The sequence below is a fragment of the Camelus bactrianus genome, chromosome 17 (genome assembly GCF_048773025.1).
Source record: "Camelus bactrianus isolate YW-2024 breed Bactrian camel chromosome 17, ASM4877302v1, whole genome shotgun sequence".
NCBI lineage: Eukaryota > Metazoa > Chordata > Mammalia > Artiodactyla > Camelidae > Camelus > Camelus bactrianus.
In genome coordinates this window covers 555,816-580,975 of record NC_133555.1, presented here as the reverse complement: position 1 = coordinate 580,975, position 25,160 = coordinate 555,816, and the positions used below count along the sequence as shown (strand labels likewise).

The following is a 25,160-nucleotide window of genomic DNA, read 5'->3' as shown; positions in this document are numbered from 1 at the left end:
TTTCCCTTTACAAGGAGCTGCAGGAAAGATAAATGTGGGTCTGGGGGGGTGTGGGGGGGACTGCGGGGACAGAGGTGACAGGCTCGGGGAGGGGGAGAAATGTAGAGAGATGGATAGATGGCCTTAGGGATGCAGAAAAAGGAAGAAGAGGTGGAGGCAGCCAGGCCAGGGGAGCCAGAAGGAGATGTGGGTGGAGGGTGTGGCCAGCAGGAGGCCATGAGTGAGGAGGAGGGAAAACAGGGCTGGACAGACAGGAAGGCTTGGGAAACTCTAGGGCCCCGCCAAGCGGCAGACCTGCCCTGAGAGCCTGTGGTGACCCTTGGTCTCCAGCCCACCCTGCCAGAGCAGGTCAGCCAAGGGGCCACCACCAACAGAATCTAGCCAGACCTCTGACCTCAAGCCCCTCCCCAGGGCTCCAAGGGACCATACGGACGGCCCAGAGTCACCCACCCACCATGCAGGGCCTTGGCCAGCTCCAGGAAATCCACTGCTCTCCTGAACAGATGGGGAGACCAAGGCCTGCGGGTGAGCAGGACTCAGACGGCCTCAAGACCAACAACTTGGTCCTCTCCCTTCACCCACCAGGGAAGGTTCTGGCTCTGCAAAGACCACTGTCACTAAATTTACAGGACTTGATAAAGGCCTGTAAAAGGTCACCCTGTTGGATTTGAGGCTCTCTAAATGTGGCTTTTTCTGGGCACATGTGCTGGCACGTGAACACACTGGCTGCCACTGCCCGGCTGCTGTGCCTGGACACAGGACAGCTGGTGTTGTGGCCCTGACCTTGCCCCACCTGCCCTGGGGGCATGGGGCAAGGATGGCATGGGGGCCCTTCCGCACACTCTCCACCTGGCCCACATCCCGAAGACCCCTACAAAGCTGCCTCTGAGACGTGCTCTGTCCAATGTCTGGGCAGCTCTGGGTGCCACCTGTGGCCTGCTCACCCGGGTACAGCTGAGGGCTGCAGCCTGGCCTAGGGGACCCAAAGTGCCCTCTGAACCGGGCAAGGCAGACATGGCTACATGCTGCTGGTCAGCTAAAGCAGAAGCCAGATCTGAGGCTGTGAGGGGCTGGCCCACAGCACACGGGGTCCCTGGCCCCAGCTGCTCCACTGGCCTCACCGAGGAGTTCTGGCACTGCAGGCTGGAGCTGTTGAAGCGCAGGGCAGTGACGCGGGCCGGGCTCCCTGGGATGTGGAAGAGGCACTCGTACCCACGCTGGCCCGATTGTGGCTGCGGCAGGTTCCGGGCGGCCAGGGTGATGGGCTTCACCACGCCCACTGGCACGTAGATCTGGGTGGAGGGCAGGATCTGGGGGCAGTCCTGGGGGTGGCAAGGCTTCTCCTGAGCCTGGGCTGGAGGCTGGCGAGCCGGGCACACCCCACTCTGGCCCCGATCACAGTCTGCATGGAGCCTGAGCTTCCCCGGGGCAAGCACCGCCACACCCATTTTACACATGGGCAGACTGAGAACCTCAGTGACGGCCAGCCAGGCCTGGTCCTGTGCTGCACACTGTGACCTGGGCAGGACCCCCCCAGAGGGGCTCCCTCTGGCTGCAGCCAAGAGGGCCTTGGGGGCAGAAGCTCGTGCACACTCTCAGCGGGGGGCGGGGAGCAGGTGCAAATGGCCAGAGTGAGCGGAAAACACCCTGGCCCCCAGGGCCATCTCCTCCGCAACAGCAAATGACGCAACGGCCCGGCTTCCTTGCAGCAGGGCTGCAGCAGCCCAGAGAAGACGGCCCGCCGAGATCGATGGCCCGCGGAGGACGGCCCCTGGGAGCGCTCCGAGCGCTTTAAATAGAGATGCTGAAAACAGGCTATAATCCTGGATCCTCAGAGCTGCTCCCGAGGCAGTGGGCCTGCTCTGCAGGGGTTTTCAGGGCCCCTGAGGGCACTGGGGCGGCAGAGCTGGCAGGGCAGGCCAGGCAGGCTGATCACTGACCACTGGGTCTGCAGGTGCCCTGTCTCCACCAGCGAGAGGCAGGCGATGGCCACGTGGACACGGGCATCGGCCAGCACTCAGGCTGCGTTCGGAGCTGTGCTCAGGCTGCAGCCCTAGCGGGAGTCATCAGTGTGCATGGTGGCCACACTGACACCAGCACGGCCCCAGCCTCTGGAAAGGCGCCCAGGCCAGCCCCAAGTCCAGGGAGCCTCCTGCTGCCCCCAGCCCTTGGCTGCCCCCCGGTTCCTCAGCAGCCCCGGCTCATCCTGGCCACCAGTGCCCTGCTGCCACTGCCCCCTGACCTCACACCTTCCCTCTACACTGACACCACCTCTCTGCCCGGAGGTGAGAGCCATCACCTGTCCCCTGTGGGTCTCGGGGCACAGGTTCCGTGCCCCCATCATGCCACAGCACCTTGTGACCCCGGCCGGGGAGAGGGGTCAGCTCAGGCCTGGCTATGACCCCCCCCCCCCCGAGTGGCCTGAGACCCAGCTGAGCTGCAGCTGGGAAAAGATGAGCAGTATGGACACAGAGGCCCCTCCCTGGGGGCCCGGCCCCCTGCACTCACCCATGCAGGTCCCCAACTCTGTTTTGATAATTCCACTTACACTTTTGTTCTCTCAACCTGACTCTGTTCTCACACAGACCAAAGAAGAGTCTGGACGAACACCCTCCACTCGCAGGGCCCCCTCCCCCTGTTCCTGGGGAGGCCGGACTGAGGCAGAAAGTTCCAGCTCCCAGGGCAGGCTGTGCTCGGGGGCACTCCAGGCTGGACCGCTGCCAGGCCGCCCACCTGACACCAGCTGCCTCTCAATACCGCACGCCTGACACACTCTGGTCTCCCCAACCCGAGACAACTGAGCAGACACGGGAGCACGGAACTCCATCCCATCTCCGGTGGGACGCAAGGTGACACTGGGACTGGGATTGAGACCCTGCGGTGTGAGCATGGCCCCAGGGGAACCAAACCAGAACCAGAGATGGGCAGGGGCAGGGAGGGTTCCCTGGAGACATCACACTCCTTAGGGACGTCCCCATGCAAACTGGGGCTGCGGCAGAGGAGGGAGCATCTGTGAAATCAGTCTGATCCCTGGACCCCAGCCGCCCCCAGCCCAGCCCTGCCCTGGCAAACTTCTGCGGGGGCGCTCCACCTGTTCCTCCACGTCCCGGGCTGTGATGGCCCAGGACAGCCCTCCCTGATGTCCCCACCGGGCTGCTAACCCCAGGGTGCTTTCCTCTGTTGGAGCGGCTCAGACGGGGAAGGGGCAGAGATGGCTGTGACGGGCCCCCACCAGTCAGGAACGCTCTGCTGGCACCTGGGCTCTTGGCATCCACCAGAGCCACTGCCTCACCTGGGTCAGTCCTGCAGTGACGGCACACCCACCTCCTCACTAGCCCACCAGCTGTCGGGTCAGCTGCCCACGCCGGTATTCCCGGCTTCCATACCACCCATGGTCACAGACAGTGCGACCCCCAACACCTGCGGTCCCGTCTGTTCTCGGCCCACGCCCCACTGCCATCACGTCACCAGGGAGGGAGAAAACCACGGCCCAGGGGGAGATGGTGGGGGCGGCCACAGCACAGGGGACCCATGCTGGCTGTACCCCTTGGCCCTGAGGGAGTCCAGGCTAGCTGCTGCCTTCAAGGCTCTGTGGCCAGTGGGACTCACACCCGCCCACCCCAAGCAGCCAGTGGGCATGGTGTCCACTGCAAAGTCGAGGTCCAAGGCCCCACACTGAGAGTGGGACATGGGGACAGGGCCCTCCTCGGCCTGGTCTCACCACCACTGCTCATGACAGTCACTGCCTTCCCGGCTCCAGTTACCACCTAATTACCACCAATTACCACACAGCCCTGCGAGCGATTCCAGGAATGGCCTGCACGTCAACCTGGTGTATTTGCGCGTCCATGTGGACCCAGCCAGACACTTACTGCACTGGGTGGACAGACCCCACCCATCATCCCCTGCCATCTCTTTGGTCTGCAGCTCCAAGCAGTGACCACCAACAAATGCCACTGTCTGGCAAACACAACCCTAAGGACATCTCTGTAGACCGTCCAGCTGGCATCCCCACCACCCTCAGGCCACACCCAGCTATGCTGTGCCTGACCCCCTGGACCCCTGCCCTCAGGACACGGTACCTCCGACACGTTGACCCGGCCCTCCAAGAAGGCACAGTCGGCAGCGTTGTGCGTGCACACGTGGCGGTACTTGCACCAGTGGCAGGGGAAGGAGCCATTGACGCAGGACAGGCAGCTGCAGGGAGACAGCAGGGTGGTGGGGCTTCAGCCTGTGCTTCCCCAGGGCCACATGCCTGCTGCTGTTCACGGAGCTGCCCCAGGGCCTTTGCACAGATCGTTCCTCGCTGCTCAGGCCTCCTGACAGCCAATCTACCTGCCACCCACTAGTGCTTCCCACCTGACAGTCCACCCTAGCACCGACTGACAGAACTTCCCAAGGATGCACGTGTCTAAACACAAGACTGTCCAGTGCAGTGACCACCAGCCACACCAGGTCACGTGTGACCATCAGCATTGGAACTTTGTTAGCACAGCTGAGAAGTGTGTTTTAAATCCCACCTGGTCCTGATAAACTAAGATGTAAAGGTAGGTGGCCAGCAGTGGCTGGGGCTGGACAGCTGTGGTAGACAGCACCTCCCCAACCAGAACACAGGCTAACCCGGCAGGAGCCTGTCTGATTCGTTCCTGCACACCCCCGTCTCATCATCCCTGTGGCTCCGTGTCACCCGCCGCTACCCCGCCTCTACAGAGACCAGCAATCCCCCAAGCCTCAGAGCACGCTCCCTGCCCCGGGGTCCCAGCCCCTACCCGGGGAGGCCGGGCCCTGGGGTCATGACACCCAGGCCCACACTGGGCACCCCACAGAGAGCCAGGCGGGCATCGGTCTGCAAATCGGTCACCAAATGAAGACATGACTTCCTGTCTTCAAGAAACCAGACTCCTTGGTTCTGAGGTTGACCCTCGAGGCTGGGCACCTCCAGGTCAGGGGGCTCCCTCTGCACCCAGTGCCCCGGGCCCTATGGGATGCACAGTGGGTCCTCTGCTTCTGCTCTTCCTCTGAGGCTGGCGTGCTTGCAGGAGATGGGAGACCCAGGGAGCGCTCCCCCGCCCAGCTCTCTGTGCTCCAGGGGCCACCCAACCAGAGGACCTGGCTCTCCTGCCCCAGAGCGGCAGGGGCCAAGTGCCCGACCCCCGGCTGGCCGTCTCCGGCCTGGACAGCACAGCAGCCTGCCCACAAGCTGCCTGCCCCCGCTCACGAGGTGGCTGAGGAGACTCTTCTCATGTGAATCAGCACACATCACACCCCTGCTGCCCCACTGACCACTGGGCCCCAGGCCCCTCCCATCTCCCTGGGGAGGCCCTGCCCTTGCTGGCTCCTCCCACTCTGAACGCCAGGCTGCGCTGCCCCAGGGAACGTGTGCAGGTGGCCAGGGACACTCACGACTGGTGGACACTGCAGTTGTAGAAGACGAAGTCCACGGATGCAAACTTCTTGCCAGTCTCCTTGGACTTCAGGTAGAGCTTGACTACCCGCTGGTCTCCTGCACCAGCAGCACAGAACGCATCACCATGTGATGCCCGTTCACTGTCCCAACAACCGTCTACCACCCCCTGCCCGACAGGAGGGCCCCCAGGCACTACCCGGCCCCAGCCCACGGCCTCACCCTGGCCCCGCGTGATCGGCGCCACCTCCCGCGCGGAGGGTGAGTGGCAGTGGATCCGGCCGTCCTCCAGGACGCTCTCGGACTCGGTGAAGTCCTCGAAGGAGCAGTTGACTCCGGCCGAGAGGTCGGGCACGTTCCAGGCCTGCAGCACCAGCTGGGCCGGGCGGGAGGTGGGAGGTGCGGTGAGCGGGGTCCGGCCCCCCTCCTCCCTGCCCTGTCCTGGGGCTTGCACTCACCGGAACCCGAGACATGGTGACCGACACGTTGCGTGGCTGCACGGTCAGCTGCACGCACTGCAGCAGGTCCGAGGCGAAGCGCTGGGGCTCATCCGCCCGCTCGCAGGCGTCCTGACGTGAGCAGCTATGGGTGGGGGCACGGGCTGGGCTCTGGCGGGAGGCCAGGGGAGCCCCGGCCCGCCACCCCATGGCACTTGGGAGGCTCTACCCGCACCCCATCCTGACTGGGGCCAGCTGGGCCCACGGTCGCTTAGGTCCCAGGAAACCCAGCAGGGCTGCCTGGCCTGGGGCCCTCCCACCCTCGCCGCCCCTAGCAGACTCACATGCTGTGCAGGACACACCAGCCGCAGTGGGGGTCCCGTGACCCCAGGCACAGCTCACATGACGGGTACTGCACGCAGCTCTCCACGGGCACCCGCGTTACCTGGCAGGAGGGCCTCGGCATCAAGCCCCAGCCTGGCCCACCCCTGCCCCCCACACAGTGGAGACCCCTGCCCGGCCCACCGCTGTCCCCAACACAGTGGAGACCCCTGCCGGGCCCTCCTCCTGCCTGGGGGATTCAGGGCCAGTCCTGAGTGACCCTGAGCCAGCCGGTCAGGCCAAGATGACCAGGCCTCTCAGCAGCACATCGGTGCAGAGGACTGCGCAGAGAGAACCCACAGCTCCGTCCAGAGTCCCTCTCACTGTCTGCACCTGAGCTTCCCAAGAAAGCCACGTGCTCTCTGACCCCAACCCTAAGTCCAGAGGCAGACAGAGCCCTGCTTACCCCAACCTCGCTGGCTTGGCTCTGACGCACTAAGAGGTGGAAAAACCCGACAGCAGGAAAGGGGCAAAGAAGAAGGTCCTGGCCCCCTGCTCTGCCCATCTCCAGCCAGCCAGGGGGACACCAGGGTGGCTACGGCTGGCTCCACAGCCTGGACTAGGATGTGGTGCACGGCCTTGACCAGCTTGACCGCAGCCCGAGGCCTCAGGGCCCCAGATGCACCCTAAACCCTCCGATGACACCACTGCCCTGAAGATGACCTCCTGCCAGCATCTGGTCCTGTGGACACGCAGCCATTCAGGGAGGTGGGAATTCCAGGCCCAGCCTGGGGAAGCTCAGAGGCAGCCTGGACAAAGGGCCAAGGGTGGCCACACCCAGCTCCCCGGGGGCCAGCCCCACCCACGGCCTCCTGCAGTGCCACACCCACCTGCTTTTCAGTCATGGCATACAGGTACTGGTGGTCAGGGCTGAGGACCAGGTCACGCAGGATGGGGCTGCCCTCTTGGGCCACCACACTCTCGTAGGCCAGGGCCGGCCGGCCGCCGGGGTTCGCCAGGTCCACCAGGATCTGTGGCAGCAAGACCCAAGCGGGCCTGCCTCAGTGCCTCCTGCCCCAGCCCATTCCAAGCTAAGGGCTGGGGCCTGGCGCCCACCCCCAGCCACCCCCCAGCCCTTGAAGAACAAGGCCGAGGCACCCACTGCCCCCAGGGAGCTGGTGCAGGATCAGCTGCAGCCCAGTAGCCTGGTCCTGGCCTAACCCATCCACCAGGTGACCAAGGCCACAGCCCAGGGGTGGGGGTCTCCCGGGGCTGGGGCAAACCGCGGCCCAGTAACATGGCAAGCTGCACAGCCACACCCAGGGCAAAGGCGGCGGGAGCCCTGGGCGGGGGCCCCAGCTTCCCTGGGGCCAGGCTAGGTGTCCCAGAGGAAGGGCTATTTGTGCAGAGAGAGTAGGGGGCATAAGAGGCTGCAGGGACGCAGCAGGCACGGGAGGCCCAGTGCGGCTAAGAAGGGAGGCTGGGAGCCTCCAGGCAGGAGCTGCAGTGAGGGTCCTGAAGGTGGGGCCCGACAGGCTGGAAGTCAGGGGCGGGGTCTCATCCACATGGAAATGTATTCTAAACCCCAAACAAGCCGGGCGTTAATTAGCCAGCTCTCCTTCCCCACAGCTCACAATGCTGCAAGTATTTTTAGTTGCTTTTACCAAACAAATGTATTTAATTAACAGAGAGACCCAGGGGGCTTTCCAGAGATGGGACTCGTGGGGCGGCATCCGCCCCGCTCAGCGGCCGGGCAGGCTCCCAGGGCACGGGTGGGCCTTCCCTTCTCTGGCTGTAAGGGAGCGCCCAGCCTACCTCCACCTCCCCCAGGGTGGGGGGCTCAGCCCACATCCCTCCTCTGCACCCTACGCTGACAGGACAGGGCAGGTCTGACTGGCCAGTGGGCTGCGGGTCCAGGCGAACACGGGCTGGGCCAGCTCTGAGAGGGGCTGGGAGAGAGGGCAGCCAGCCAGGGTGGGGCGCTGGCTGGGCCAGAGACTGCGGGAGAGAGGGAAGGGGGAGGGCCGCATTCCTGAGGGCCTCGGGCCACCCCCCACATCCGCTCAGCTGCCTCCCCGCCAGGCAGGCAGGCTTAAGTCAAACCAGACCCGGAAGAGCTGAGTCCGGCAATGGGCAGGGGAGGCAGCCACGGGGCTGGGCCTACAGGCCCACAGCCTCAGGAAGGAGGGGTGCAGGGTGAGGGGCCATGGCAGCCCAGCCTCCACCCCTGAGGGTCGGGCCTGGACAGGACCCCGGCCTGCACCCCGCCAACCCCACAACCTTCCGCCCTGCTCTCACGGGGAGCCCACAGTCAGCTCCACGGACTGGCCAGGCCAAGGCTGGACGTCGGCCACAGGGCAGGGCTGGGGAGGCCAGGAGTCCAGCCTCTGCGCCCACACTGCCTGGGCCCCAGCCCCGGCCCAGATACAGCCCCGTAGAGCAGCCTTCACCTCGGCACAGCGCCACTCCCACACCAGAGCCGCTCTGGGGAGTGAAGGAGGGCTCCCGGGGACCGAGCCCCATGGCAGTCACCAACCCCCAAGAGCCAGCCACACAGGCCCGACGAGACCAGGCTGGACTGCAGCCAGGGAGTAGGGGACAGGAAGGCCAGAGGGCAGGGGATGGCCTGGGCAAAGGCAGGGGCACCAGTGGGGACCCTGAGCTCCAGATCCAGCCTCAACTCAAATGACCCAAGTCAGGGCCCTTCACGTTCTCCCCCCTGCAGGCGCCTCACTGATGGGAGGCCCGCCCCAGGGCCTTGTCACTGGGCTGACCACACTCCTGGCCCCACGTGCAGGGGGCACTAGAGGGGCCTGTGCTGAGTTGGGATGCTCCAGGGCCCCAGCCTCCCCAACGCTGACCGCCAGGGCCACGTTGTGCTGCTCCTGACCCCCTCCCCAGTCTGGGCTAAGGGCATGGGCTGCAGCATGGACGTCACATCCCCTGCCCCACTCAGCAGGGGATGAGGGAAACATTGCAGGGACTGGGGCGGGGGTGCGGGTATTGAGAGGGTGGGGACAGGAGCTCAGAGAGCCAGCCCAGGGTCCTGGGGAAGGTGGGAGGGGCAGGCGGGCCAGCCAGGCTGCCGAACGGCCCAGCTCCCAGGCCAGCTGGGGGACCACAGACACAACAGGTGGCTCCCAACAGCTGTGGCGGGGAGCACGCTTGTCCAGCTGTCCATCCGCCATGCACCCATCTGTCCACCCACCTGCCAGACACTGGGCAGCCCCCACCCTTAAACACACAGAGCTTCCCCATTTCTGGAAAGCAGAGAGCAAGGGGGCATCAGGGAGGCACAGCCCACAGGCCAGCAAGTGGACACGCCCCTCACCATGCTCTGAGCAAGCGCGTCCAGGCTTAGCCAGACCCTGCGCGGCTGGGAACAACCAGTCCTTGGGACACAGGACCTGTGTCGCACAGACAGGTAAACAGAGGCCCGCAAAGACCTGCCAGAGGGACCCAGGGCACTGAACAAACCAGCTGCACCCAGGAGCGCAGAGTCTGCTCCAAAAGTGGGGGGAGGGGTGCAGCAGGCCGCCAGGAGGTGGCACGGGCCAGGCGGCTGGCAGGACAGTGGGACACATGCCCGCAGCTCGCGTGCCGACGCCACAGGCCTGCCCACAGCTGTCACTCAGGGCCACCAACCTGGGCGGCCCACCCCAGGGCAACTGGGCCGCAGGACACACAGGAGATTCCCACAACCCCAGCATCCACCCCCAACCTCCAGCTGTCAGGTCTGTGCTCTGCAGACCCTCCCCCAAGACCACCAGAACTTTCCACACCCATCTCCTCAAACCCCGCTGGGTCCATCCTCCATGAAGAGTCCATCATGCCACCCAGACAGCTTGAGTGGAGCCATCCAGCCTCCTGGGCACGCCTGGCAGGCTGCATCACGCCCGCCCGGCTCTGACCTAGGCCCTCTGCCCCAGCCTGTGTCTCCGCCCAAGGTCATCCCTGCCCCTCTGTACCTGGAGGAGGCTCCGGGATTCTGAGCTGAGGCACAAGGGCTGTCAGTGCCCCAGGGAAGGGCTGGGCCCCAGGAGCCTCTCCCAGCCAGAACCAAGCAAAGCGCTGACCAGGGGCCGTGCGCCGATCACCACCTTGGGCCTGCTCCTCCCCACAGAAGGCCAGGGAATAGGGTCACCCTTGCACCCTCAGGCCAGCAGGCCCCTGAGGCTGGGGATACAGCAGACAGGGGTCCTGCAGAGGGACCCTTGCCCAAGGCCAAGGGGAGGCAGCCCCTGGCCCTGGAGGCCCAAGCCCTAGGCTGGTCCAGCCGCTGCCCCCACACCCCTAGCACCGTGAGGCCCTGGCCAACTGCTGTGGGCAGGCTGCTCTCGGCCCGGCCAGGTCAGCTGTCCGTCCAGCCCAGACCCAACAAAGGGTTCATTCTCTGGGCTGAGGGCGGGTTGGGGCACCGGGGAGGATGTCTGGGCCGTCCAGGCTGCTGGCCAAGGCCGGCACGCGCCCGAGCCGCCCGGAGGCAGGGGGCTGCCCAGCTAGGCCTCCGCCTGGGAGTGAGAATTCCCTGCTCTGCCCACCCCGAGATGGCAGCCCCCGTGTGCCTGTCTGCAAAGCGGGGGTGCACAGGCTGAGCTGACTCCTGGGCCCCAGACGGGTGGGGGTGGGGAGCAGGACAGGCCCTGGGTGGGGGCAGGCACAGGAGGGGGCAGTGGCCAGCTCGCTGGGACTTCAGTGCTGGGACTTCAGGGGAGCCCCCTCCTCCTGGAGATGCAGCTGCCAAACCTGCTCCCAGCCCCCCAGGAGGCAGGGTGGTCCTGGGAGGGGCTGCACAGGACAGGAGCCTCTGGCACCCTCTTCTCGCAGGAACTCCTCCCTGGTCAGGGCTCCTGGCTGATGCCCTGAAGGACCAGCTCCCAGACCTCTCCTCTCCCCGTCCAGGGCCACCACAGGCTCCCCCCTTCTCTGGCAGGGGGCAGGTTCTAGGCCCCTTCCTGGGTCCGCTCTCAGAAAGGCCAGGAAAAATTTGATACTGGAAAAGCAATTAGCAATTTCCTCTTGGCAGTAATTAGGTAATTAAAACATGATTTGCAGGAGGCCTGATGGTTCTAATTGGGCCAGACACACCTGTCAGGTAGGGGATCCCAGGAATCTCATCTTTCCTACCCGCAATCCTCAAGGGAAAGCAGGGACCAGCCAACACAAGCAGTGGTCCTCCCTGACCCTCAGTTTCCTTGTCTGCTGACAGAAACCAACTCACAGGGCCATGAGAATTAAGAGGCTCACAGTTTCTGAAGGTGGGGAGGCAAGGCCCCCAAGGTGTGGAGGAGGTTACAGTGGTCCCAGGGAACCTGCACCACTGCCACAGAGGCTGCACAAAGCTGGGCCGAGAGGCAGCCAAGTTCACACAGCCTCCATCACACGCCAGAGACGTGGCCAGGCTGCCACTACGGCCTGAGGTGTAAGCATGCCGAGCCCAGCAGGCCGCCCGCTGTGGCTGGCAGCAGTGACCACCTGGCCACGTGTCCCTACCTCAAACCCAAGGCCCATCACCCACTCTACCCTGAGTGGGGTCTCGGCATGAGGAGATGATGCAGCGCTCTGTGCTTCTCGAAGCTTCCACTGCCGTTCAGCTCTCTGCCCCCAGCCAGGCTCCGCAGCCCTTGCTGAGCACCGGGCAGGATAAGCCCCGACCCCTCTGGCACTGCTCCCTTCCTGGCAGCGCACAAGCACCTCTGAGCTTGGACCCTACTGTTCCCTCCACCCAGAACGCCCTTCCGGCAGACTCTCCAGACCCCTGGCCTCTTCTAGCCTCTGTGACCATCTCCTGCACTGTCCAGTGATGCGCACCCCAACCCCCATGGCGACGGGTCCTGGAGGGGGAGATGCCCTGCCACTGTGGGTGGAAAACTTGGGTCCCATGAGCCTGGGTGCACCGGGGGCTGGGTACAGGAAGGCCAAGACCCCCTGCACCCGAGAGCATCATTCTTACCCAAGAGCCCGGGTGCCCACAGGGGCTGAGCCCGACTGGCCAGACCCCAGGCTCACCGTGGGCAACGCCACTGGCCACTGTCGCATGAGCTCTCCTGCAGCACTGGCTCTGGGACAAGGGGCTGGTCGCCTCTAGACAGACCCCCATGGTGACTGAGAGGTCCCTATGCCCTTCTGATTCAGCCTGCCACTGCCAGCCACACCCAACAGAACCAGAAGGACCACATCCTGACCCCCAGAACACAGACACATTGCAGGGCACGAGGCAATGCCACTCACAGGTTCTGGGGACCACTGCCTTTGGTGGGCAGGGCAGTGCAGCCAAGGGCCCCACAGCACAGCAGCCGACACACCCAGGAAGCAGGCAGCTGGGACCCTCCACTCCCACCAACAGCTCCCAGGGAGGAGAGCACCGCGGGGACCCAGCCATCAGCCACGAGCAGGGCCGTGGGCAACCGCTGACGGACCACCCCGTCGGCTGCTGCCCGCGCCCCCTGGTCCTGGAAATGGCAACATAGAAACATCACATCAGCCCAGAAAGAGGGGACACCGTGCAGCCATGTGAGCAGAGGATGCCCCCACGCACAGGAGTGACCACCTGCAGTTGCCCGCAGGGCAGAGGTTTTAAGTCCCACAGGGCGCTGGGCAGAAGACGGAAAACGTGCCATGTGGCTCCTGCCACAGGCCAGCCCTCAGGGATGGACAGTCAGTCAGTGAAGTGACCCCTGGGAAGGGCAGTGACCAGGAGGGGGCTTCGAGGGGACAGGTGTCTGCTGTGCTCTCGTGGGACACTTTCCAGGCCACACACCTTCCCATGGGTGCGTCACACTTTAGTGTGCCTGCTGGTCACAGACCAGCCACACACAGGATGCCGGGGACCACCCTGCCCCAACCCCGCCTGCCCCTGGAGGCCACGTGCATGTGCTGAGGGCTCACGACTTGGCGCCATGTGCAGGCTGCCCCCAGGAAGCTCCGCAGGCGCCAGAGGGCAAGTCACTCGAAACCAGCACTTCGCCCAGATATGCAGGAGCCCACGGGGCCCAGCCCAGTCCCGCCAGCATCTCTTGTGAGGTCAGCACCCCAAGCCCCACAGGTCCTCCCCCGCTCACCTCCTGCACAGACCTGGGCTTGGGGTGCAGGGACCCCCACGGGATGCACCAAGCAGGTGGTCGGCCTTGGGTAGGGAGGCCCTGAGTGGGGATCCTGAGGAGAGGCTGCACCAACACCCTGAGGCTGGGACCCAACCCAGGCCACTAGACTCTCAGGATCTCTGAGTTTCAGAGTCCTGGAGTGAGAGCGGGGGTGCCATCTTCCACAGGAAGCTTCCAGAGACAGAGGCCCCTGGAAGGTAAGAGGTGCTCCTGTCCCCGGCAGTCCAGGCCCAGAGCTGCACACAGCAGGCGCTCAGCACCGACACAAAGCACTGTGCCTGAGGGGACGGTGGACAGGCCAGCCCAGGCCCACCAGGGGACAGCACCACAGCCACAGCCTGGGACTGCCGTATAGGCAGGAGTGTCCACCCGCTGGTGGGCCCCGCCCCGAGCCCCCCAAGGGCCCATGATGACACAGCCCAGGCCCCCGGCCACCACCTGGTGGCCCATGGCATGCTTGGGCTGGCCCACGAGGCTTAAGATGTAGATTTGTAGCCAACAGTTAACAACCAGGAGACCTCACACAAAATACGGCTTTCCAGATTCTCTTGAAAAACCGGCTGCACAGGCAGACGGGGTGGCGCTCCTGCCTGGCAAGGCCACTGAGTGGCAGGACTGCGCTCGACAGGGCAGCTGTGTCCCTTGGGGCAGCCCCCGCCCTGCAGCGGGGAACGGCCAGGGCCTCTCAGCAAACCCACGGGGCAGGGATTCCCCAGCTCGGCTCTGAGAAGGCCGCGGGCGGCGGAGGGCAGGGGCGCACCCACAGGCAGGAGTCCAGGGCCTGTCGTCCCCCGACCCGCCACAGGCACCTGGGCTGGCCCTGGGACTCACACCGGGGCCTGGGGGTCCCTGGAGGCAACAGGGCGGGGGCAGTGCAGGAGGCACATGCAGGGCTGGGGCTCCCAGGGGGTCAGCCCAGGAGAGCGCCTGCCTCTGTTGGGTCAGGGGGGCAGGTGGCAGGCAGGGCCTCTGGGAGTCAGGGGCACCCCCGCCAACCCTCAGCAGCTCGAGCTGGCAGCTCTTGAACTGATCGACTGCAACTTTACACAACACTGTTTGGAGGTGGCTGGGAGCCAGCCGCGTCCCGAGGGCTCCCCGGTTGCTTTTTAAAGCCCAGGAAGGACCAGGCATGGGGAGGGCCTGTCAGCACAGCAGGCCTAACCTCGGGTCAAAGGTGGGTGGGAGTCCCCAGGCGCCGGACCCCACATGCCAGGAAGACAGAGGGCCGGAGGCAGGGAGGTGGTACCCACGGCTCACGGCGGGGGGGGGGGGGGGGGGGGTGCTGAGCCGGCCTGGAAGGCAGGAAGGCCTGAGACTGAAACTCCGGAGAGGGAGCCTGAGGGCCTTCGGAGCAGCGGCTGGGCGGCCAGCAGGCAGGGTCGGAGCTGCAGCCCTCCCTGTCCGGCCCCAGCCCCTGGCCCACAGCCCCCACCCCAGGCTGGGTCAGGGCCAGGACGGCACGGGAGGGACAGGGAGGGGCGGGGGTCTGTTGCCGCAGGCAGGCCCTGGCTGAGGAGAGGCACTCCAGCAGGGAGCAGCGCCCATCACCGGGCGTCACGGCCGGAGATCCAGCGTGGGGACCCCCGGGAGATGGAGGGGGCTGTGGACAGAGGGGCAGGAGAGGGGACACCCCTTCCTCTGGCTCCCGCCCGGCTCTAGGTCTCCACCTGCAGCTAAAGCTGAGGCCACGGCGGGGCTCAGCTGTTCCAGCAAGACTGGGAGCGAGCGACTCGCCGCGGGACGCGAACAACCCCATGGCCCTCCATGTGGGAGGCGGACAAGGGTGGAAGGGGTGCAGGGGGAGGTCTGGGGGGTGAGGGGGGTGCGCCTTGTGGGAGGGCCTCTAAACCAGCTGTTCTGATCCCCCAAATGACAGCCAGCAGCCCCTGGGCACAGCTGACCCCACCCCCCAAAAAGGGGACGGTCCACTCAAGCGCGGCGCATGGAGCCCTGCCCGGTGTGCCTGGGTGGACAGGGCACTGGGTGTAGACGCCGGGGAGGGGCAGAGAAGGGACCTCCAGCCGGGGCCACCTCCATGGTCCCCGCTCGGCCTTAGTCTCCCCTCCAAGGGACTGGGGCCGGGAAGAGGCCAAGAGGCCTGGGGGTGGGCAGGGCTGGACAAACGCATTCTCCAAGCCTCACAGGGTGGCCTGTGGGCAAAGACAGTGCCTGGCCACCAGCCCACCAGCCATCAAAAGGGCCATTCCCAGCTCCAGGAGTCTGGCCTCCGCCAGGTGACTGGGTCAAGGGCCCCCGAGGGAATGTTTTCAGGCAGCTTCTCCCACAGACCCACCTAGGCGGCTTGTGCTGCCTCAGGCAGGCCTCTGCCAGGCACAACCTACTGACACGCACCCACGGGGTCCAGGCTCCTCTCCTCTGCTCCCCCAGCCCCATTTGCCCTCCTGGGGCAACGGGTGGAGGGACCTGTGCCACAGTGGGGGGCCACCCCCAGGAGAGGAGAGCACCTGACCCCGTGGCCAGAAGGGTGGGGCACATGAGAACCAGCTCTCAGGGCACAGGGGCTGGCCTGCCACCACCCACTGGACCTCAGCCGCTGTGAGCAAAACCCCACAGCACCCAGCCAGGGGACCCCGGTACCCCCCGCCCATGCAGCCCATGCCCACACTCCAGGCTCCACTCACGGAGGGGAAGCTGAGGCTGGGGTGCAGGTCCCTCCCCAGAGGTCAGGGTCAAAGCACAGTGAGACCTGATTCCCAGTGTAGCCAACACGGCAGAGATGGGAGACCCCCTCCCACACACCCTGGCACCAGGGCTGGGAGCTGGCAAGGGCCTTGCTGGCCCCAGGCCCGGCCCCACCCACAGGCGCAGGCCAGGCGGAGAGCTGTGTCAGCAGCAGGGCTTGGGACAGCTGTCATTTCGTCCTCCAGGCACCGCCCCTGCACTGACTCTCGGGGCTCCCAGGCACCCCAGCCCTACTGCTGCCCAGGGGTCTTCCTCCACCGCAGGCCCTGGCTGGCCCCCACCAACCTAGTGGGTCTGGCCTGACCCACAGGTGGCTGCCTCCCCAGGGAGCCTCCCTGCCCACCTCAGCCCAACACCTGCTGCTGGAGGAGGCAGCCTGGAGCCACCTGAAGAGGCCCTGCCCCCCAACCCCGAGGAGCCCACAGAGGAGCCCAGAAGCTGCCCCTCACTCTGCAGCCACCGCGCTGCTCCCACACCAACCAGTGGCGGTGGGGGCAGAGGCGCCACCCTTGCCCTGCCCTTGGCCTTGCTGTCGCCGAGCCTGGCAAGGGCCTCCCGCCAGGGCAGAGTGCTGTCTCAGCAGACACTGGATCCCAGAGGGGAGGGGGCCGCGCAGGCTTGCTCTGTTCCTGCCACCCAGCCTTCCCCCAAGGTCACCGTGCGCCCTCAGAGAGCAGGGCCAGCAGCTCTGGGCCCCAGGGGGCAGAGGGCCCCTCACCAGGCCCGACCCGCCCTCAGAGCCCCGACGCCCAGCCTTAACATGTGCCAGACACGAAAGCCACTCTTGGGGTGCAGGGACTGGGCCACGCAGGTCCTGGCCCCACGAGGCTCTGGCAGCGCCTGGACAGGCTCTGGGGCAACCCCACCTGCTCATGCACTGAGCGGACAGAGAGCGAAGCTGCCGTGCCCCCGGTTCTGCCCCCACCCCGCCCCGCCCCCGGGGCTGACCTTGCGGATGTGGCCGCTGCGTGTGCCTACGAACACCACGGTGCGGCCCCGGTAGTCGTAGGCGGCCACAGCGGTCAGGCCGTCATCCTTGTCCACGAACAGCGGCGTCCCCTCGATGGTGACCGTGCCGCCCAGCGGCTGGTTGAAGTCCTGCCCGCAGAAGTCATCGTCGATCTGCAGGGGCTGTGGGCGCGGGAGGGTGAGGCCCCCTCTCCCCAAGGCGGGCCTGGCAGCCAGCCCCAGCCTGCCTGCTGATGGGTGTGGAGGGCCCCAGGGCGTCCTCGTGGGTCTGCAGACGCGCACAGGGGCCATGGCCTCGGGGCAGCCGGTACAGACCTGGAGGTTCAGGGGTTCCTGGACCCATTTAGCAGGCAGGGAAACAGGCCTGGAAGCTGCCCGAGGCCCAAGTGCAGGTGCCCGGGCATAGCCCAGCTCTCATACCCACACTCCAGGGGGCAGCCTGGGTAAGGCAGGAAGGGGCCGGCCGGCTGCACAGTGACGGCCACACACACGGGCAGGTGGCCAGGGGCTCTGGAGCATGGGACATTGATCAAGACGGAGACAGGGTCACACCTAGACGGTGAGGGGAGGGCCTATGGAGAGAAGCCTGCGGGCACAGGAAGCAATCGATAGCGGAGGTTCCGGAGAAGGGCCTGGGGGGCAGGGTGCCGGTTCTGGGCGGTTCCCCTGGGGAACCTGGGTCTGAGCTTTGCAGGGGCAGAGGATGCAGAAGCAGCAGGGGAGGCAGAGTCTGGGCTGGACCCAGGGTGCTGGCCGGACAGCCGAGAGGAAGAAGGAACAGTGGGGACAACGCCAGGGAGGGGGCGGGCCGGCCGCGGACACCAGGCGTACAGAGCGTGCAGTGACCTCAGCAACGCTGCCCCAGCCTCAGTTTCTCCACCTGCTCTGTGGAGACCTTTCTCCAGAGGCCAAGGCGGAGATGGACGAGGCGCCGGACTTGTGCGCCCAAGGGCTTGGTCCAGGGGCGGCCGCGCGCAGTGGCAGACGTGAGAAAGAAGGGCCGCCCCATGCTGCTCGGAAGACAAGCCAGCGTCCCTCCCAGGACAGAGGAAAACTGAAGCCAGCGCAGGGCTGGGCATTCTGGGGCCACCAGCGCAGCCCCACCAGCAGGAGCAGAGGAACCAGGCCTGGCTCCGGAGGTCCTGGACCCCTGACCCTGAGCTAGCCTGTGACCCACTCTGAGCCTGAGATCTTCCCTGGAGAACCAGGGATCCTAATTCCTGGGGATGCCTGCGAGAGGTTCCCCCGAAAGCCTCTGGCCCCCAGAGGCCCCACAGGGGCCTGGAGACAGAACTGCCAACAGTGCAGGCCCAGCCCCGTGCTCTCGGGCTGCCCCTAGGTCAGGACTGCCACCCTCTGCTCCTGGCCAGGCACTCGGGAGGGCAGGCGGAGCCTCTCAGTGAGACTCTGAGGAGACGGTTTCCGGCGCCCACCTGACCCCGGTCGGGCCCCGCTCGCTGCTCCCTGGCCGTGCACCCTGGGCAGGACACCCGACCTCTCCTCCACCCTGTCTGTCAAATGGAGACAAGACAGGGCTAGCAAGTGCCCAGAACAGCGCCAGGCACGTGGTCAGTGTTCCATCCAACGTCCACAGGGGTTGGTGGACCCCTGGACACAGTCACGTCGGCCCATCCTCTGAAGGAGGACAAACACGGCCTCCGAGCAGCCTCTGTGGTCAAAGGCCCCGGTGCAGCACCCACCCTGGCAGACGGCACCTGGCAGGGGGCCAGGGCGCACAGTGTGGGCCGGCGCCGTGTCACGTGTCTCCACGGGCCAGGGACTGGGGGACGGGCGACGCGAGCAGACGGCGGGCGGCTCACTCACCGAGTTGATGCAGCCCAGCTCCTTGTTGAGCAGCCAGGGCAGCGAGAGCTTGCCCTCCCCGCGGTAGCAGGACTGGATGCGCTCCTTGATCTTCTCCTTGACGGCCCTGAGCGTGAACAGGCACAGCACAGACTCCCGGGGCGGCTTCACGCGGTTCTTCTGGCCCTGGGCGAACACGGTGAACAGCACGTCCTCGTCCTCGGCCAGGCCCAGCTGGTGGGCCAGGGCGCGGCCGGGCCGGCTCAGGTAGGCGTCCTGCACCAGGCGGTACTCCACCCCCGCCTGCTCGCAGCCGATGGGGAACTCGACGTAGGAGTAGAACTTGGGGTCGTCCACGCACAGCCGCACGATCTTGGACGTGAAGAAGTGCTCACCGGCGGCGTCGGGCGAGGTCAGCTGCGTGTCCAGCTGCAAGGTGAGGTAGTAGACGAAGTGCTCGCTGCGGAAGCTGTACACGTAGTAGATGTCGAAGGCTGGGAACTTGGACAGCGTGTCCGAGGGGATCTTGAGCTGCGAGGACACGAACTCGTCCTGGTACACGAAGCCGAACATGTCGGCATCCTCTTCATTGGCCATGAGCCGACGGCTGGACAGCGTGGGGAAGTACTCCGACTTGCCGTCGATGGGCGTGCCCACGAAGAGCTTGGCCTGTGCTTGGCCAGGGGGCCCGGCGATCAGCACCCCCGCCATGCTGCCCGCCTCGCGCACGCCCGACAGGTAGTGCTCCTTGCGGTGGTGGGGCTCGCCCAGCTTGAAGAGGTCATCCAGCCGCAGGAACTGGCAGATGCCCTGTGAGGCGCTGCCACAGGCCAGCAGGCGGTTGGCAGCCTGGTCCAGCAGCAGCAGCTTGTTGACGTTGTCGGTGCTGCCCAGGCCGTGCGGGCAGGACTGCACGCTGGGCGGTGGGTAGCACTTCTCGTTGTCCTCCACGGGGCCTGTCACGTGCGCCCGCAGCAGCGTCAGGTTCCCCGACAGCTTATAGATGCGGTTCACGGCGCCCACATATACCTCGCCCGTCTGCTCGTGGACCACCAGATGAGTGAGGGCCCAGTCGTTGGCTGTGAAGGTGCGGAAGGCGGGCTGCGGACCCCCGCCCGCCCCAGGAGTGCCCCCCAGCAGCAGGAGCAGCAGGAGCAGCAGGAGCAGCAGGAGCGGCGGCGCTGGCGGGCTCAGACGTGGCAGTGGCATGGTGGGCTGGGGCCTGAGGCCCAGGCTCTCAGGTCCTGCAGGGACGTGCATCACGGGGCGGGGAGCCTCAGCCCTGCGGAAGAATAGGCGGGAGAGGGTGGTGAACGGCATGGCCCTCATCCTCGGAGGACACAGATGCGCCCACAGGCGCACACGCACGTGCTCTGGGTGCCCATCCTCTGCTGGGACGTTCTGCCTCCGGCAGTGACCTAAGCATCCAGGAGACGCTGGAGGTACGGAGAGGGCACCTCCCTGGCCCGCAGCCCTGCAGGCAGCCAGATCAAGCCCATGACCACGGCAGGCAGCACAGGACACCAGCCCAGCGACACACACGCCATCGCTGCCTGGGCCGCCCCAGCCGGGGAGGAGAGAGAGGGACCCAGGATGAGATGGGTGACAAGGGCTCACGGTCTAGATGGGGTGCCCTGTGAACACCCAAACCTAGAGACTATCACCTTCTGACTCAGACTCCCCAGCCCCAAACTCCCAGGGTGGGTGACAACCCCTCTGCCCGAGGCCCCAGGCAGCCCTACTGATGGGTACCGCCCCACAGCAGACGAGGACACTCGGGCAGCTGTTCTCAGCACTGGTAGAAGGCAGGCTGGGCCACTCGCTGGCTGACCCGAGCGCAGCCTGGGAGGACTCTGAGGACTGACCCAGGAGCCCTGCTATGGGTACCTCCCACCTCCCACCCCTACCCCCAGCAAACTGCTGCCCCCACATCCTGGGTGGCCCCATTTCCTCTCGAAAGTCTCATCTCCCCACTGCCCACAAGTCGGCAGCAGGGCCGGGTTAAACGTAGACCTTGCTTCACCACAGCCTCGCGGCCCTGCCGGGGTCAGTCCTCTTTCCCAGCCTCGATCGGAGATGATGACAGGTCCTCTCCCCAAGATGAAGGCTGGAAGGTCAGGGGTGCCCTCTCAGAGCCAGCAGGGGTCCTGCCATGGCTCTGCTGATCACGTTCCCAGATAAGCCGTGGCCTCACCCAACTCTTGGACGGAGCTGACCACAACAGCCCTGAGCCCCCACTGTGGGTGGGCACTGGCGGGGCTGCACTCACTCTGCCCCAGACAAACCCCACGTTTTACAGGCGGGTAAGCTGATGTTGAACGTGTAGGTGCCTCCTGCCAAGCCCAGGCTGGGAGCTGGCCGTAGGGCCGTCTGTCCCAGCAGCTCAGGGCTCCCCGGCCTCCCCGGGCCCTGGGCTGGCTGGCCCCTCCGCGGGATGCTCTTCCCTCCCTGCCCACAGCCCTGTGCCTCAGCTGTCTCCCCGGACCCGCCGGCTGAAGGCACAGCTGCCCCTCTCAGGCCGTCACTCCTTGATCTGCAGCGTGCCACGTGCTAACAGTCTTGTCACACGTTGGTCCCAGACGCTCCCCACGCCAGAATGGCAGGTCCACGAGTGCAGAGCCTGGCTCTGTGGTCTCCCACCAAGGCCCAGAGGCAGCCCGGGAGCTTACACTCATCAGTGAATGAATGAATGAATGGATGAATGGTGGGGTCCCGGCAGAGCTGCACCCACTCCTGCACCCCGTCCTCATTCCCCACACACCCTCTGCCGGCTGAAAGCCCAAATCTCTGCAGGGGCTGGGGGGGGGACCGAGGCTCCGGACGCGGGGATTTTGGCCAGGAGCCCACAGTAAGGGAGCCAGGCTGAGCTCCCAGCAGGCCGACGGCTGCCTTCCCCGAGGGTCTCCACCCAGGCATCCCCAAGAACTCCAGCCACCAGGGACGCCCCAGGCAGCCAGGAGAGGAGTCCCCAGCCCCTGCCCCGGCGCAGGAGCCGGAGAACAGGCTCCTCGCGGGGGCAGCAGGGCCTGGGCTGCGTGCCTGTGAACGCAGAGAAAACATGAATCGCTCACCGTTTATCAGTTCAAAGCAGGCCTGCAATTACCAAGGGCCGGGCTTCCCCTCCTCCGGGATAATTACACATGTCTTAATGCAATTAAGGGACCCACTTTTTATATTAAACAGGAGGAACCCAGCTGAAGAAGCACCACCCAGACTCCAGCCCAGCCTTGGGCCCACTCTGCCTGCCCCAACAGAGCTGCCCAGGAGGGCCAGCCCGGGCAGAGGGCTGCAGCCAGGACGGGGGCCCGTGCCTGTGGCTGGGTCCTCAGGACCAGGCCTCGCCAGGGCCGGTGAAGACACTTGAGTGACTTCCCCTATCTGAGAGATACGGAGCGTGGTCTCCGACAGACCCAAGGTCACCCAAGTTCTGAGCACTCCTGCTGAAACCTGGACTCCCACAGGCCTCTGGTCTGCCCAGGAGAAATGCATTCATTCCAAAGCCGGCCGCTGGGGAGGACCAGGCTGGGCTGGGGGAGCAGCACCAGCAGAAATGTGCTACTGGCCGGCGGGGCACAGCACCGGCCACTGTGGTCCGTGGAGGCCCTTCCAGCTGCTCTAGAAGGACTGCACACATGCTGGGGGGGGGAGCGCAACATGAGCAAAGGCCCGGGCTGGAACCCGCCGGACCACGCAGAGGGGTCGTGAGCGTGAACACGGCGCCTGGCGTGGCAGCAGGCTGGGCTGGCCTAGTCAGAGCCTGCCTGGGAAGGAGAAGCTGCCCCGGCGTGGGGGAGCAGACGGGAGGTGAGCAGGGAGACAGAGGCCAGCACACAGGCGGACGGGCCGGCAGAGGCTCCACTCCCGCACAGGGTGGGCTCAGCCGTCCAGAGGAGCGTGGGGAGAGGGACAGGCAACCACCCCTTCCCTCTCTAGGGCCTGGCGGCTGCCACCACCTCTTGCCTGAGAAACAAAGGCCCTCAGAGGCCTCTTCACAGGACAGCCCCAACCCCTGCCCCCTCCCAGCCCCAGATCCTTCTAGAGCTGAGACAGGTCGGGCGTGGGGGTGGAGAAGACGGCCATCCTGCCCAGTGGTCAGTGGTGCCTGTCAGCAATCAGGGCAGAGAGAGCTGCCCCTGTCACACCCCCTCCCCCAACAGAGGCCCAGGGAGGTGGTCCCCGGGCGCCTGCTCCCCCTCCCGGCAAGTCCCACGGGACCAGGATCTGGGGGCACTGAAGTCCTGCTTCTCAGAACAAGTGCTTGCACCTGGCCTTCCCTCGGGAGCCCTCTTCTCCCAGCCAGCTGCTCCAGACAGGGACCCTCCAGGGGGTTAAAACACACAGGCCAGGACCAGGGGCCAGCAAAGGGCTGTCTGCTTTGTCCACAGCCCTCATGGGCCTCCCACTTCCAAGTATACACCTCGGCCACACCGGGGCGGCCAGACCTCCGCAAAGCGGTCTCCTCTGCCTGAAATGCCCTTCCGGGGCCTCCGGGTCCCCCTCCCAGGCTGACTTGCTGCCTGACTCTGAAGCGGAATCACCAGTTTCTGCGTCCGCCTCTAGCACGGGACGGGGCAGAGTCTGGGCGAAGCACCTGGTCTCTCCCGCATACCCCAAACCAGCAGGGCGCCAGGGCACCTGGGGCGTCCTCCCCCAGGGCCAGAGTAGCAAAGCTGAGCCCCACCCCCGCGCAGACCCAGAGAACCGGCCTCAGCTTGGAAGGAGGTGGAGAGGCGCGGAGGGCCGCACCACCGGATCACAGGCTCAGGGGCAGAGGCTCGGTCCAAGTCCCCTAATACACACACCCCTTTCTTTCAAGGGGCGTGGCCCCAGCACCCCACAGATGAGCCAAGGGCAGCTCCAGGCTCTAAGCAGCCACCGGAGCCCCTCTCGCCCCCTTCCCGGGCTGCCACTGGTGTCTCTGAGGGCGGGGGTCCCCAGAGCCGCGTTCCCCTCCCCGAGGCCACTCGATCGCGCCCCGCCGCCGCCAGCCCCACCGCCCACCAGGCCCGGGGCCGCGCAGTAGCCCTAGGAGCGGCCGCGGGAAGCGGCTGACCCTGGAGAGGCCCCGCGCGGGGCGGCGAGGAGGCCGGGCGCGCGGCTGGCGCACCGCCCCTCCCAGCCTGCGCGGGCCTGCGGGCCTGGGCCGACCGGCGCCCACTCCAGCCCCGCGGGCCTGCAGGCGCCAGAGGTCCAGCGCGGTCCGCCGACCCGGCCCGGCCGCAGGGCCCTCCCGACGGGGCCGCCACCAACTTTCTCCCCGCCCGGCCCGGAGGAGGCGGCGCGGCCCCGCGAGCGCGGAGGGCAGGGTCCCATCCCGACCGGGCGGGGACGCGCGGGCTCGGCGCCGCGGCTGCGCCCGGACAGGACTGAACCGGGCCGAAACCGCAGGGACACGCGGGGGCGCGGACACGCGGGGACGCGAATACGCGAGCCGCAGCCCCCGCGCGCCCCCCGCCCGCCTCCGGGCCGCAACCTCGAGGACGCTGCCCCGCGCCCGGACCCAGCCCAAGGCCGCCGGGCGCCCGGACCCCCGCCGGACCCCCGCCGGACCCCCGCCCGCCCCGCCGCGGGGAAAGTTGCGCCCCTACTCACAGGCTGCCCCGGGGCGCGCCCGCCGCCGGCCATCGCCGCCCGCCGCCCGCGCCGCTGCCCGCCCCGCCCCGCCGCGGGGCCGCCGAAGCCGCGCAGGCCGCCCAGGCCGAGGCCGCCGCGCCCGGGCTCCGCTGCGTGGCCGCCGCCGCTGCCCAGCATGAATGGGGCGCCAGCCGCGCGGATGCGGACCGGCCTCGCTCTCGCCGCCCGCGGAGCGCCGCGCGCATGCGCCGTCCGGCCGGGCCGGGCCTGGGCGGGGCCTGCGCGGGGGCGGGGCCTGCGCCGGGCGGGGCGGGGCGGGCGGCGGCCTCCAGGGGGCGCTCGGTCCCCGCCGCCCGCCCGGGCCCACTGGGCGCTTCAAAGGGCGACTCCGCCGCCTGGAGCTGCCCCGGAGTCCGGCCCCCGACGCGGCCGCCGCCCAGGACGGCCGTCCCGGCCCAGGGTCCTCTGGGGGCGTACGGGGCCGAGCAGGGGCGCACCAGGCGGGGAGCAGGCCCTGGGGGAGGGCGGGGGCGGGTCTGGGGGGCGCACGGGGCGGGATCGCGGGGCCCGCAGGGCCGGACGCGGTCAAGGTGGCTGCGCTCCCGCAGCGGCCCGGGCGCCGGGAGAGCCGCCCGAGGTGGGGCGCGGGGAGGCGAGGCGGCAGGAGCCGTGGACACAGCCGAAGGGCCCGGGGCCTGTGCGCGGGACCCGCTGGGCCCCAGCGAGTACCGCGGGGGTTGCGGCGAGCCCTGCAGTCACCCCGCAGGCCCGGGGAACCCCGGCCCCTCCCCGCCTCACGCAGTCTCGTCCTGGTTTCTGAGCTGATCGGTCCCCATTTCCTGTGGG

At 66.9% G+C, this 25,160-nt stretch overlaps 1 protein-coding gene across 1 annotated transcript in view; it reads right to left on the bottom strand.

Annotated features, from left to right (window-relative positions):
• Positions 1–24,478, bottom strand: part of PLXNA1 (plexin A1) — a 44,677-nt gene extending 20,199 nt beyond the window's left edge. The window contains exons 1-10 of the mRNA XM_074344172.1: positions 24,333–24,478; positions 18,762–20,022; positions 16,917–17,099; positions 7,053–7,193; positions 6,186–6,286; positions 5,863–5,986; positions 5,627–5,780; positions 5,404–5,503; positions 4,083–4,197; positions 1,122–1,322 (exon numbers count right to left, since the gene is read on the bottom strand). Coding sequence (XP_074200273.1) covers positions 1,122–1,322; positions 4,083–4,197; positions 5,404–5,503; positions 5,627–5,780; positions 5,863–5,986; positions 6,186–6,286; positions 7,053–7,193; positions 16,917–17,099; positions 18,762–20,000 — 2,358 coding nt within the window. The 5' untranslated portion in view covers positions 20,001–20,022; positions 24,333–24,478. The remainder of the gene's footprint in view (positions 1–1,121; positions 1,323–4,082; positions 4,198–5,403; positions 5,504–5,626; positions 5,781–5,862; positions 5,987–6,185; positions 6,287–7,052; positions 7,194–16,916; positions 17,100–18,761; positions 20,023–24,332) is intronic.
• Positions 24,479–25,160: the final 682 nt, after the last annotated feature.